The sequence below is a fragment of the Colias eurytheme genome, chromosome 9 (assembly GCF_061535395.1).
Source record: "Colias eurytheme isolate Ceu_HAF_F1 chromosome 9, ilColEury1 Martin Lab GWU primary, whole genome shotgun sequence".
In the NCBI taxonomy this organism is placed as follows: Eukaryota; Metazoa; Arthropoda; class Insecta; order Lepidoptera; family Pieridae; genus Colias; species Colias eurytheme.
This window is the reverse complement of record NC_142988.1, coordinates 10,322,348-10,336,693: the sequence shown is the minus strand read 5'-3', so window position 1 is coordinate 10,336,693 and position 14,346 is coordinate 10,322,348. Positions and strand designations below refer to the sequence as shown.

The 14,346-nt window shown below is 36.7% G+C and overlaps 1 protein-coding gene across 3 annotated transcripts in view; it reads right to left on the bottom strand.

The window, feature by feature from the left end:
- Window positions 1-243: 243 nt before the first annotated feature.
- The window catches only part of nmo (serine/threonine-protein kinase nemo), a 132,156-nt gene continuing 118,053 nt past the window's right edge, over window positions 244-14,346 (bottom strand). Inside the window, exons 6-10 of one of the 3 annotated variants that reach the window (XR_016457071.1) lie at window positions 13,705-13,831; window positions 7,608-7,778; window positions 7,070-7,289; window positions 6,352-6,503; window positions 244-4,427 (exon numbers count right to left, since the gene is read on the bottom strand). Coding sequence is in view for 2 of the 3 variants with exons in the window: in XM_090105513.1 (XP_089961639.1) it covers window positions 5,522-5,618; window positions 6,410-6,503; window positions 7,070-7,289; window positions 7,608-7,778; window positions 13,705-13,831 (709 nt within the window). In the remaining variant the exon portion in view is untranslated. The other 2 variants (XM_090105511.1, XM_090105513.1) reach the window with 2 other exon arrangements.

Here is a 14,346-nt window from a genome sequence, read left to right as displayed (position 1 = left end):
GCCAGTGACCCGTTATTAGAATCTATATTTTCTATTCTTATCTGTATCAAGTCCCTCATAATGTAGTTTTGTATATTCGTATAATTTTGTAATTCGAAGACTAAATGTATATTTCTGTTATGTAATCCCAAAAGTGTTCAGCAGTTTTACGTCAACTTTAAACTTTAACATAAAAAAAAGTTTGCCTGTACCCCACCCTGTAATCAACATCTAAAATAGGAAGGCAATAAATAAAACAAAATATAATTATGCAATAGTTTTATTGTTAGAACGGGTCCAATGGTGGAGCTACGCCCGCTACACTACCGCTACACAGATAACTACCAACTCTCACTGCTCATCTCTTACCTTCCCGGAAGTCTCATTTACACATCATTTACACTCAATTAACACTACAATTACATTTATTAGAGTTGATATTAAGCACGTCACGTTTTAATGCTCTTACTCCCGGTACCTAAGTAGCTTCACAATCTAATACATTTATACTCTGCATTACAAATCTAGTTAGAAAAATGTACCTTATTGTTACTGTATTACGGTCTATACTTGTTTGACACACTAAAGCTGTATTCACATTGAGCGACGAAATGAAATGATATTTTCTAACTAGGTTTGTACTGAGCGACACATATTGGCTAGTACACGAAATAGTCGACTGAGTACAAGTGAGACATTGCTATTATCCGTGTGTCCGGTACAAGACGCTAAAAAATTATTACAATAGTTTTGGCAGTTCGCAACAATGGTAAAATGCAACTAACTCGACAGTAATACAAATATATTTACAATCGTCCTGTCACCTTCCAACTAAATCACAATCCTAAAAGTGTGACGTAACTAATCGAATATAGGAAATCGATAGGTCCCTATCGCAAATAAAAGCAACTCCGACTATTTGTCTAACTTCCGCAAAGCGACATTGGATGGTTCCATAAACAAATTCTCGAAATACACTCAAATTTCAAACGTTTTATAATGTACATTATTTTGTTTGTTACACGACAGGTTTATAAAAGCTCCTCGAAATTTGAGTATATTTTGAGCATTTAGAAATTAAGTATTTTCCTACTTTATCATGGAACTACTGTCGTTTGCGGAAAGGGCCGATACACAGAATGCATTTACAGAATCAAAATCGACGCCAGATGACGCTACTTATGCTCCTGTGTGAAACGGCCCTTATACTTAAGGGCATTACGTACAATTAGTATACAGCCATTTTGAATAATTCTAAAATTGGATCAACTTAAACACGTCTATCAGTGCACGAATATATTTACAACACGACTGGTAAGTGAAAAATAAAACGTCTTAAAATACGAAAAAAATCTTACTAACGTCCACACAACTGTATTTTTGAGACACATAATATCGACTGCTTTCAATCTGTTTTAGAGTCTTATTTCATGTCTCAAACATTCAGCTGAGCGGGGATATTTTTTTTTATCATTTTATAATTATAAGAAGAATCTTAAGTAATAGAAATTAAAGTAAAAATATGCGACTAAGAGCAGAGGCAGTTTGTTATTAACATAAAAACTAAAGTCTTATCTTTTTACCGTCTAATATTTACATGAATCGTGCCTCGCTTGCCTCTGTAAGCATTCAAGTGATAAAACTTACGGCTACAAGAAAAAAATAAATGACTGACCAACATACAAACTAATACGTCAATTCGTGCCGAGTTTTAATGTAACCGCCGCTAGGTGGAGTCACATGTTCGTGAACTACCCTCCAGTAGCAATTACACACAAAATCAGCTCATTACCTAAACTAAAGATCACTTGTGTGCTAAATGGAAAGAAACGTGTACTTAAAACAACAAACGAGATCTCTAACAGTCTGGAAACGAATTATTTACAATTACACATTAGTAATAATATGTAGAATTAAAAGCGTGTTGAAATACGAATCGAATTCACTTATATGTACATCAGTAATCGATTATCTAAAACTATTTCGGGTAAAAGTCCTCGACTGGGAGAGCGGTCGAAGTTTCCAGGCGTTTCTCGAAGCTTCGACCGCTTTTTGTATACTATTCGGAAGCGACTACGTACAATCTATATACAGGTCATACGCGGCAGCATGGAGGCTGTATTTTTGATCACAGTAACAGTTATCTGTATAAGGCAAGGTGGGGTCCGATGTCCAATACACTATTATGACGCACGTGCACGCATTTTGCGTACCATCTTTTGTTTACTTTAAATTTACAGGAATATTTCTAGAATGTTCTTTTCTGTTTACAAGTTTCTGTCAACACGTGTGATAATAGTATTTTGGGCAGACACTATTTTGTACCATCTAGGCGGTTATCGGTACCAACACGCAAAAATATACATTGAAGCATCTTTAAAATTATTGCGTATTCGTACAGAAAACCCGCCAACCTATTGGATTTCTATATCGGTTTACATCCCATACCAAACTAATTAATACTACACAATTTATTTACACATTTTTTTAATTATTTTTTAATCAGTAATATAGTTTTGAACTAGATTAAGGCTACGTCCGTTGACACTCGCACAAATCTATGTATTACATGTTAGCGGCGTGATACATAACTACACAAAATAAGGAGAACATCAATTTTGAAACGTATACATATTAAGATTATATCAATGGCCAATAAAGACAAATTACACGCACACTATCACACATCAGAATTATTACATCACTAATAATAAATGCTTGAAATAAACGTTACACACTACCACATGTATATTACCGTAGTATAGACCAAAAGCAGTATATTTATTTTTCATATCTACACCATATTATGTAGACGTATCGATCACTTTTTAATATGAACTAATTTTTATTTTTATACAGCCTTAATAGTTGAATCTACTCAACTTTAAAAAAATAATCAACAAATATCTTTGCATTTAAGTATTAAATTGTGATATATAAAATATTTTACACAATAATTTCTGACGCTCACAATAAAAATGCTGCTTTTCCTCCATCCAGCGATATTAATAATCAAAATTGTAATTACTGAAATATGTCAATTTACTTCTATATATCTATCTAACCTAACTACATAAAAATGTCAGTCGATGTTACATACAATGGTGTTTAGGGAAACACAAAACAGGCCGAGTACAGACGGCCGACACGTCGAGATTCATTAGTAGCTTCGACATAAGCGCGTCACCATCTGAACGCGGCCTTAACGAACACAAAATCATTATATTTTTTTTCCATAAAACTAAATTTACCGCTAAGACATTTAATAATATATTGCAACGTTTATTGCTTGCAATCCACATAACGTTCAGGCACACACCGAAAATCTACCCTCACATACACAACTATCTGATGGAATAGCGAATAAAATGATGTAACTATCCCTAACAAGCATGGCCCTTTAAATACGAGGTATGCAAGTTCTATACCGTCCGCTCTAGACTATCTTTGTCCTGATCCATTCGTTGTACACCACATTGAAACATCCATTTGAATAATACAGGCCAATATTGTGACCGCATTTCAAAGGAACTTATCATAACCTTTCATTACCTTACCCATTGACTGCTCTCTACAATACCAATCTATACTAATCTACAAACATACACCCAACGCTATTATATATAATATAAGTGAAAATATAAAATATTTGGTAAATATATAAGTTTTTTTATTTATTTTCTCTATCGCAAATGAGAAGGAATCTCGTTCGTAGTCTTTAACTTGTATATTTAGAACACGGTTGCGTCGTAAATGCGAAAAATTAGCATGTCATGAATGTGGTGTATTTTATCGACTTTTTCCTAAGATCAGATCATTATCAGAATTATATCTATAAACACTTCAATATATCTCACAGTACACATATAATCCGTTATATATAAACTAAGTGAAATGTAAACATCGATTGGTGTTATCAATTGTACATTGGTGAATTTTACATCTATTATTATTATTCATTATTGACAAAACCGAAATTTAAAATTACAATTATCATACAATCTTATACATAGAATACTTCATTTCACTACCAAAATATATACGAAACGTTAGTTACATCAATAAAAATAAGTGTGACCCTCGTCACTATAGCTTTGAAGTTAATGAAACATGTAAAGCGCTCTTGTCATTTTTTTATAATTTTTCATTTTATCGTAGTGTTGATCACCGTCATCCTACCATCCGTACAAACAAAGAGACAGACGCGAAACAGCGTTCGCTCACAAACACATTGAGATCAAAATTGCTTGCGCGTTCGAAACAAAAATTCCCGTTCGGCGTTTGCGTTTTTTTCGTCGTTAGCGAGGGAGATAGCGCCCAAAGCCCTTGAACAGAGTCTTAGCGAGTATATTTAATATAGGGCGCGCTTGTCGAAGCCGCGCTTAGACTCGCGTCATTCCCACTGGTGCGGCGACGGCGGCAGCTCCGACGGGTGCGCGACTGTCGAGCTGCAAGTCGCGAGTCGCATGGATTAGTCGCAAGTCTGTGTCGTGCTTTACCCACACCCAGGCCACTGGACTTGTGTTGGAATCAAACTTTACTTTGCAAAACAATTTTTATTTTTGTGACAATTTTATTTTATATTTCGTGAGTATTTTTTGTTTCATTTTAAATTATATTTTTATAAATAATGATCCCAACACACTTCACAAAAATTTTCGACCATGCATTGTTTTGAAATTTTTAATTTAATTTAATGTTTTTTTGTTGTCAAAATATCAGAACTGTAAAATTGCATTGCAAATCAAATCTACTGAAAGTCTACTACTTATAGAAAAAGACAAAATCACCACAACCGAGTGCTTGGCACTTTGCTCACTGCCTACTCATGCACTAAATACTTTTCGGGACAAACATTTTTCTGAACCATGATCACAGACCTGCTTCCGAAATTATTATTTTTTTTACTAATTTTTTCAATAAATTTTAAGTGAAAAAAAGATTATCACATTTTATTCTATTTACATTATTTTCTATTTTAGTTAATTTTGTATCATTTTATAAAAATATTTCGGAAACAGGTCAATTAAAACTCCCAACGTGACCGCATAGTAACTGCATTCAAAACCTTTATTTCTTCTGGTTGCTCAACTGATAAATGCATTTTAGCGATCGCTTGTAAATCAATTTTTAATAAACGGATAGTAAAGTAAAAGGGGATATTTATTACTAAAATAAATGTGAAATATATTATATTATAAAACATTTCACTAAAAAGTTTAAAAAGATCGCCAAAATGCTAAAAAAAATCATCAGATTATCGAAAGAAAACGCATGCATATCATTCGGAATGGGAAAGATAAACTATCCAACGATCAACCCTTTTGAAATTACGATTGACGTTTTCTCGTAAAGGCAACACTAAAACCATGGACTTGTTAAACGATTTTAGCTCTTAACATGACACCAATAAGACTTAATTTGTGTTAACACAGTTTTTGTTTTTTTAAGTTCAGGGTTGCCTCTTCGATAAACGCCCGCGTATATACGGACAACACAATATAACGTGCGGTGACGCTTACTGTACTTGGGCACTACGCCATTACGCAGCGCACAGAAATATCACAGGCGAGAGCAGAAGTATTTTTGCCGCTGTCTTGAAAGGGGAACAAACTTTTGCTTTCGTACTCGCTCTAGGGCTGCCGCAAACACAGAAAAACCAATTATTAAACTCGGCAGCGTTAGCACCACCATTTCAAGAGGGTTGACGTAACTGCGGTGGCTGACGCTCGGAAGCGAAAGGAAATAGAAAAAAAAATCCATGCACAGGTCGGACTGTAGTGCCGTGAGGCTGGTAAAAAAAAGGAAAAAAAATACCTACGAAACTTAACTACATAGGCGGGAATGGGACGGGATTGCGGGACTAACTTCTGCGACCACCTTCATACTATACTATGGGTACCTAACCTGATCTCGGTTCGGACACAGATTGCTTGGTGCCACACTTAGTTGTGATGATCTAATCTCATATAAAACGTAACGTGTTGACAACACTTTGAACTTAGCAAGACTACTAGAAATAAAATTAATACTTGAATATAGCCAAAATCGTAAGTGTTTACGCATCTATGTACTAATACAGAATATTTAACCCAATGTTGTCGACACGTTGAGAAATTGCGTGGCCGTATGTAGTGGGTGCGGGTGGTCGCTAATAGCTCAGTGATTGGTGCCTATTGACTGTGACGATTGGCCCCCAAAACCAAAACAATAAAAAAAATCTACAAAAAGAAATACTAGTAATATAAAATAAACGTTTCAACCCAAAAAAAAATTACAAAAATTTTTGACTACCCTCAAAAAATTTCTACAAAAAAGAGCCAATCAGCACGCCGCCAGGCACCAAGCGGTTAGGTATCGCAAAGAAATCACCTAGTGTCTGGTTGGTTGGTTGGTTGGTTGTTTGCGGTGGTTGGTTGCGTCGCCTTACCTTGCGAAGCTCTTGAACGCGGCCGACTGCGGGTTGATGCACAGCGGCACGCGCGACGTCTGCAGCTGCTCCGCTATGAATTTGTGGATCTCCTCTGCGGAGATAGTGGGGGTAGGTCGTTAGCGGTTAGGTTAGTTGGGTAGATATTATAATATCAGTACAGTACGTAATATGATAAAATATATTCGAAAAAATTGTTAATTTGTCCATTTTTGCATAAAAATGAAATTAAAATAATTGCGATTAAATATTTTTGTTATAATTTCCGGGATAAAGTAATGTCAAGATTAACTGAAAAGCAATGAAATAAAAACCCAAAAAGTACAAAAAAATTAACAGACAAACACACAAATAAATTCGTAATAAAAATGGAATAACATCATAAATGAACATAATATGTTATAGAAATGTAACAATCTCCAATCAGTCTGTGTTAACCCCCCCTACAACGTCACCCCTTTTCGAATCAGTCTGAACAATTCCTGCCCAACTCCCTACAAAGTTCACGTCACATAAAGCCTTGAATCTACTTGAGCATGCTCAGGCGAATGAGCGGCTCATTTGGCCGAGCCGCTCAAGTGGAGACGCCTGAGCACGCGCGGCCCGAGCATCTCAAGTGGATACAAGGCTTAACGTACGTGTACAGCACATAGCACTCACCCTTGACTTGGTGCACCGACGTGAGCTTCCTCTCCCAGCCGTCGTGGAACGCGTGCGGCGCGACCGGCTCCAGGTCCGGCGAGTAGTGGCGCGCGGCGGGCGGCGCGCTGTAGCAGCACTTGCACATGCACGAGTGGTAGCGGAGCCGCCCTTCTTCCAAGTATGGGTGTGCGAGTGCGTCTACCACGGAGATTCGCTTGGCCGGGTCGAAGACTAGCATCTGAAGTGTTATATGGAGATGTCAAACTCAAACTCACACATTTATTTATTCAACTTGACTTCGTTTTAGTCCGTCAAAATACAATAAATAGTAATTCACTACCGGTTCGGAAAGCAATTTCTGCAGAGAAATATTTTTATATCATTAATTAATTTAAGTCTAGACAACGTAAGATTTGTATTGCGTTTGATGGATGACGCATCGTATTTAGAGCGTCAAGTGTGTGTAAGTAAGTTTTGTGAGGGTTGAATATATTTTCAGTTAGTAGGATATTGGGTAATTTAACTTTTTACCATATTTACACAAACAAGCACACACCTGAGCGAGCAAGTGCACCGCCTCGTGCGTCGCCTGCACGGAGAGCGTGTAGAGCGCGGCGAGCGCGGGCGGGCGGGGCGCGCGCCGCAGCATGTGCGCCCGCGCGCCCGCGCACGCGTACCGCATGTCTTCCAGCGATGGCGTACCGAGGAGTTCGGTGATCAGCTCCAGCTGGAAACGGTTATTTTATGTTATTTTATATCGACAATATCACTCATATATATACGAACTTTTTAGTAGCGACATGTAGCAAGATGTATGTTAGGTTTTGATATGTTCGGTTTTTAAAATATAGTTCTTTGTTCTTGTCCGTCATCAAGCGTTTTATTTTATTAGAGGTTATGGGCCCAGATTTTTTAGTTGAAAATGACGACGAATTATCTTGTTAGTGTGCCTAAATTGAAAGGACGTGAAAACTACAGCGAATGGGCTTTTGCGGCTGAGAATTTTCTGGTGCTGGAGGGATTGTCTGATTGCATCAAGTCGGAGACTGTACCAGCAGAAATAGGAGCAGCAGGTGACGCGAAAACCAGAGCTAAGCTGATCATGACAATAGATTCATCGCTTTATGTGCATATAAAAAGTGTACAAACGACACATGAGCTGTGGAAGAAATTGAAGAACCTATTTGATGACTCAGGATTCACGAGAAGAATCAGTTTGCTGAGGAGTTTGATTTCAATACGACTCGAAAATAGTGCTTCAATGACTTCGTACGTGACACAAATCATTGAAACAAGCCAAAAATTAAGCGGTACGGGCTTTAATATCAATGATGAGTGGGTCGCATCGCTTTTGTTAGCGGGATTAACAGAAAAATATTCCCCTATGATAATGGCGATTGAACATTGCGGCATACCATTGACATCAGACGCCATTAAAACAAAATTATTGGACATGGAAGAAAGTGGAAATGGCAAAGACAGTAGCGCTTCCAATTCCAGTGGAGCATTTGCGAGTTATAAGATGAAACGGAATGTTGGTAACACTGAACAGATGTCAAACTTGTCAAAGTCAAAACCAAAAGTCATTAGATGCTACAAATGTAAACAAACAGGACATTATCGCAATCAGTGTACATTTTCGGACAAAAATGCGTCGAATACAAATAAAAATGAACGCACAAGAAGTAACGCGTTTAGCGCCGTGTTCCTGAATGGTGAATTTTGTAAAAGTGACTGGTATATTGACTCCGGGGCGAGTGTTCATCTTACCGCGAACGAAGAATGGTTGTCAAATGTGTCGCGAGATGTTATGATCAAAGAAATTGTCGTGGCAAATAAAGATAAAATACCAGTAGTATGTACTGGAGATGTGCAGATTACGACAAAGACGCATGCCTGTGAATACGATATTACAGTGGAAGATGTATTTTGCGTGCCGAAGTTGACTACAAATCTGTTGTCTGTTAGTCAACTTATATCAAAAGGAAACAAAGTTTCATTCAACAATAATGGATGTCAGATTTTCAACCAAGCAGGAGTATTAGTGGCTACAGCGAGTCTGTTGAATGGTGTGTATAAACTAAACATGCCTGAGTGTTGTTCATCGGCTGCAGTGATGGTGTCCAGTGAAGTTTGGCATCGACGTCTAGGTCATGTCAACAGCCAGTATTTGAACAAGATGCAAGATGCTGTACAGGGATTGACACTTGATAGTAAGACTGATATATCAAAGTCATCATGTGTTGCATGCTGTGAGGGGAAGCAGAGCCGCTTACCTTTTCCCAAAGAAGGTAACAGAAGTACTGAGTTGCTACATATTGTGCATACTGATCTCTGCGGACCAATGGAAAACCTATCTCTAGGTGGTTCTAGATACTTTATGCTGTTCATAGACGATTTTAGTCGTATGACATACATTTATTTTTTGAAAAGTAAAGATGAGGCATTAACATGTTTTCAACAGTATAAAGCAGAGGTTGAGAATCAACTTAATTGCAGCATAAAGATCTTGAGAAGTGACAACGGGACAGAATTCTGCAACAGTAAGTTTGACAATTTTTTGAAGTCGCATGGGATCGTACATCACAAAACGAACCCATACACTCCCGAGCAGAATGGTCTCTCGGAACGATATAATCGGACTGTCGTTGAGAAAGCCAAGTGTCTACTGTTTGATGCAGGTCTCGAGAAAAGGTTTTGGGCAGAGGCGGCACACACAGCAGTGTACTTACAGAACAGGACTGTGACCGCATCATTAAATTATAAAACTCCTTTTGAGATATGGACAGGCAGAAAGCCTGATGTAAGTCATCTTCGTGTTTTCGGTAGTACAGTCATGGTACATGTGCCGAAACAAAAGAGATTAAAGTGGGACAGAAAGTCTGATAAATGTATCCTTGTCGGCTATTCCAATGAGGTCAAAGGGTACAGAATTTACAACCCGAAGACTAATGCCATTACTACCAGTCGAGATGTTATAGTGTTGGAGAAGATGGAGACAGAGAGTGATCTGAAGGTACAGGAAAATTGTTCAGATGAAGTGAATATGGTTCCAGTGGAGGAAAAAGACTTGACACCTCAGGAAGATTCACTTGAACAATCAGAGAGCTCGAACACAGATGACAGCAGTGAACTATATGTACCTTGTGAAGAAGACACATTAGATAGCTCTGAGACTGGTACAACAGACAGTGAAGACTCCATTATATTAAACAATGTCAACATAATATCTGGTCCCCGGCGTAGGCAGCAGCCAGACAGATATGGTTTTGCAAGTGCTTGTATAAAAGATGACAACATGTTCATGGATGAGATATCCTTGCAGGAAGCTTTGGAAGGTCCAGAGAAAGAACATTGGTTAGCGGCAGTACAGGATGAGCTACAGTCATTCGAGAATCATAGTGCATGGGAACTCGTAGATGTACCAAAAGATGGTACTATAGTGCAGTGCAAGTGGGTGTTACGAAAAAAGTACGATAGTGAAAACAATGTGCGTTATCGTGCTCGTTTGGTCGCAAAGGGCTTCACCCAAAAATATGGTGTAGATTACACAGAAACATTTTCGCCTGTAGTGAGACATACAACCCTTCGACTATTATTTGCATTGTCTGTAAAGTTAGGTATGGATGTTCACCATTTAGATGTCAAGACTGCTTTCTTGAATGGTGATTTAGAGGAAACCATTTACATGAAAATGCCAGATTGTTATAATAGTAGTAGTTCAGATCATAAAGTATTGAAACTTAAAAAGGCCATTTATGGACTTAAGCAAGCCTCTAGAGCTTGGAATAAAAAGGTTGATAATTGTTTGATCAGTAATGGTTACAAAAGGTCAAAAATAGAACCATGTATGTATACAAAGAATATTAATAATTGTAAGACCATTGTGACAGTCTATGTCGACGATTTCTTTATATTTTCCAATGATATAATTGAAACTAATAACTTGAAACAGATTTTATCTAATAATTTCAGCATTAAGGACTTAGGTGAAGCTAAATTATGTCTTGGAATGAATGTAACCTTCAATAAAGATAAAGGATATGTAACTTTGAGTCAGGAAGCTTATATTGATCAACTTTTAAGCAGATTTAATTTAAGTGATTGTAAGACTGTTGATACTCCGATGGAGGTCAAATTAAATGTAAATAAAGGTCCAGTAGGGGCAAATAGTCATGTGCCCTATCAACAACTAATTGGTAGTTTGATGTACTTGTCAGTCTTAACTAGGCCAGATATTAGTTACTCTATAAGTTTTTTAAGTCAGTTTAATAATTGTCACACAAAAGAGCATTGGGAATATGCAAAAAGAGTATTAAGGTATTTAAAACGAACTAAATGTTATGGAATAAAATATTGTAAAGAAGGTAATTCAGAAATAACAGGCTATGTAGATGCTGATTGGGCTTCTAACTCTGAAGATAGGAGATCATATACTGGAATGTGTTTTTTGTTATCTGATGGTGTAATATCATGGGAGTGTAGAAAACAGAAATGTGTAGCCCTCTCTAGCACTGAATCAGAGTATATTGGTCTATCTGAAGCATGTAGAGAAGCATTATATCTTAAGGAATTACAATATGAAATAACCAATAAGATGTACACTATTTGCATATTTAATGATAACCAAGGTGCGCAGAAGCTGTGTGCAAATCCAGCATTTCATAAACGTACAAAGCATATCGATATTAAATATCATTTTTGTTGTGATCTAGTAAGAGATAAAATTGTTAAGGTGCTGTATTTGCCAACAGCTGATATGCCAGCTGATATTCTTACTAAAAGTTTATGTTCAGCAAAACATTATAAATTTATGTTGCTTCTTGGCATAGTTTGTATAGAATAATTTTGTATATGATTGTTTAGTGAATATTGCGATAAGTAGGGGTGTTATTTTATATCGACAATATCACTCATATATATACGAACTTTTTAGTAGCGACATGTAGCAAGATGTATGTTAGGTTTTGATATGTTCGGTTTTTAAAATATAGTTCTTTGTTCTTGTCCGTCATCAAGCGTTTTATTTTATTAGATTTTATTTTGTAGAATAGAGTTTTTAAGCTATTGCATAGCTTCTATCGCGGGCCTTGAGCGCGGCGACTGAATGTAAAAAATTCCGTAACGAAATAACCTAACACCCCCCACTCCGACCGGCAAAGCAGTGATACTTTTTATGCTATGCAATAGCTTTACCGCGGCAGTCTCGTGAGTGCCACACGTCTTTTTTTGTTTTGTTATTAAAAAATAACGAGGTACAGGCATTCAACTATTTATTTATACGCAAGCATGCACGCATATACGCATGTGTACGGTATCACCTCAAGTGATGAGAACTTTCTACGCAATACGTCCTGTGACAAAATAAAATAATCATTTGTATCAACCGTCAAAACTCATGCACATCACCAAATTATGTGAAAATTAGACCATTCTTTTTTGACTATTTATGAGATTTTCGTGAATATATTTCCGTGTTTGTGAAAACAAAATTATAAAAAAAAAAACAGTACTTAGAAGAAAAGTGATTCTCAATAATGAAGTCCCATATCGTCAATTTTGATCGAAGTAGGTACATAATCGCTTGAACGACATTAAAAATGAACATTTCCAACCAAATTTTTCCCATTGATAGGATATAAAGAATTTGTTTACCCTACTCTACTTAACGATTATTTATTTTCTCGGATAAACAAATGCATACATAATGCCGTTGCTTAATGTAATATTATATTCATATTTATTCAACTTCCTTAAGATGTTGGTAATAAATAAATAACTCAAGAAAAATACGAGACAAATAAGTACGTATAATATTAATAACATTTCTGTTCGTGGCATCTCGGTTCTGCCGTCAATTTCAATCGCTATTATAATAAAAAGACAACCCACGCGATTTTCCTCTACAGGAAGTAAATACAATTTGAATATAAATTATATTTTGTGACGTCACAAGGAAGAAACGGTGAGAATATTCTAAAATTCTCTTGTCACATTGTTTGTAACCAAACACCTCCGAACCGACTTGATTAATTTTTATCTATTTATGCGGTTTTTTGTGTTTTTTTTAATCCCCTAAATAACGTTCTGCTTACACAGCTTGTGTAAGCAGAACGTTTGCCAGCTCAGTTAGCATGAACATAATAAAAGCCTGTAAGCTTCATTATCTTAATACTATTATAAAGGCGAAAGTTTGTATGGATGTATGGATGTATGGATGTATGGATGTTTGTTACTCTTTCACGTAAAAACTACTGAACCGATTACAATGAAATTTAGCACACATATAGAGGGTAACTTGGATTAACACATAGGATAGGTTTTATCCCGGAAATCCCACGGGAACGGGAACTATGCGGGTTTTCCTTTGAAAATGCGGGCGAAGCCGCGGGCGGATATCTAGTAATATGTATATAATGGTCATTATATTTTATCATTTATTTATTTATGCTTTATTGTACAAACATACCAGGACCAACAAACTTAGACAATAATTTAATTACAATAATTATACACAGTCACATATGTACGAAAGGCGGCCTATTACAATCTCTAATATAATAATAAAATATTAATAATTTAGCAATAATTTAATCTCCATAAGGTACAACTAAAATAGGTATATTAATAAAAAAAATACATTAATAAATTACCTGCTGCACAGGACTCTGTGCCTGGAAGAGAATACGCCTGCCGAGCAGCTCGCCGAATATACAACCCACGGACCACACGTCGACCGCCGCCGTGTAGTGGTTCGCGCCCATCAGGATCTCTGGTGCCCTGGAATGTTAAGTTGTTCATTAGTAATCAATAATTAGAAGAATTGTTAAATAACAGACCCCGTGTTCCCCGACGAGTACAATTTGGAGGTCTTCAAGAGGAGAGTGAACAGGTACATTTTAGGGTTGCTTCTTTATAGAAAAACCAACAAACACACATAATTTTATTACATGAGAATTAAAATATTATTAGAAACTAGCGGTCCGCCCCGGCTTCGCCCGTGGTACATATTTACGTTTTCTCTACATAAAAACCATCCTCGTACTTCAAGGAATATAATAAAAAAAGAATTATCGAAATCGGTTCAGCCGTTCTCGAGTTATGCGCTTACCAACACATTTTGCTATTCATTTTTATATATAAGAAGACTAGCGGTCCGCCCCGGCTTCGCCCGTGGTACATATTTACGTTTTCTCTACATAAAAACCATCCGCGTACTTCAAGGAATATAATAAAAAAAGAATTATCGAAATCGGTTCAGCCGTTCTCGAGTTATGCGCTTACCAACACATTTT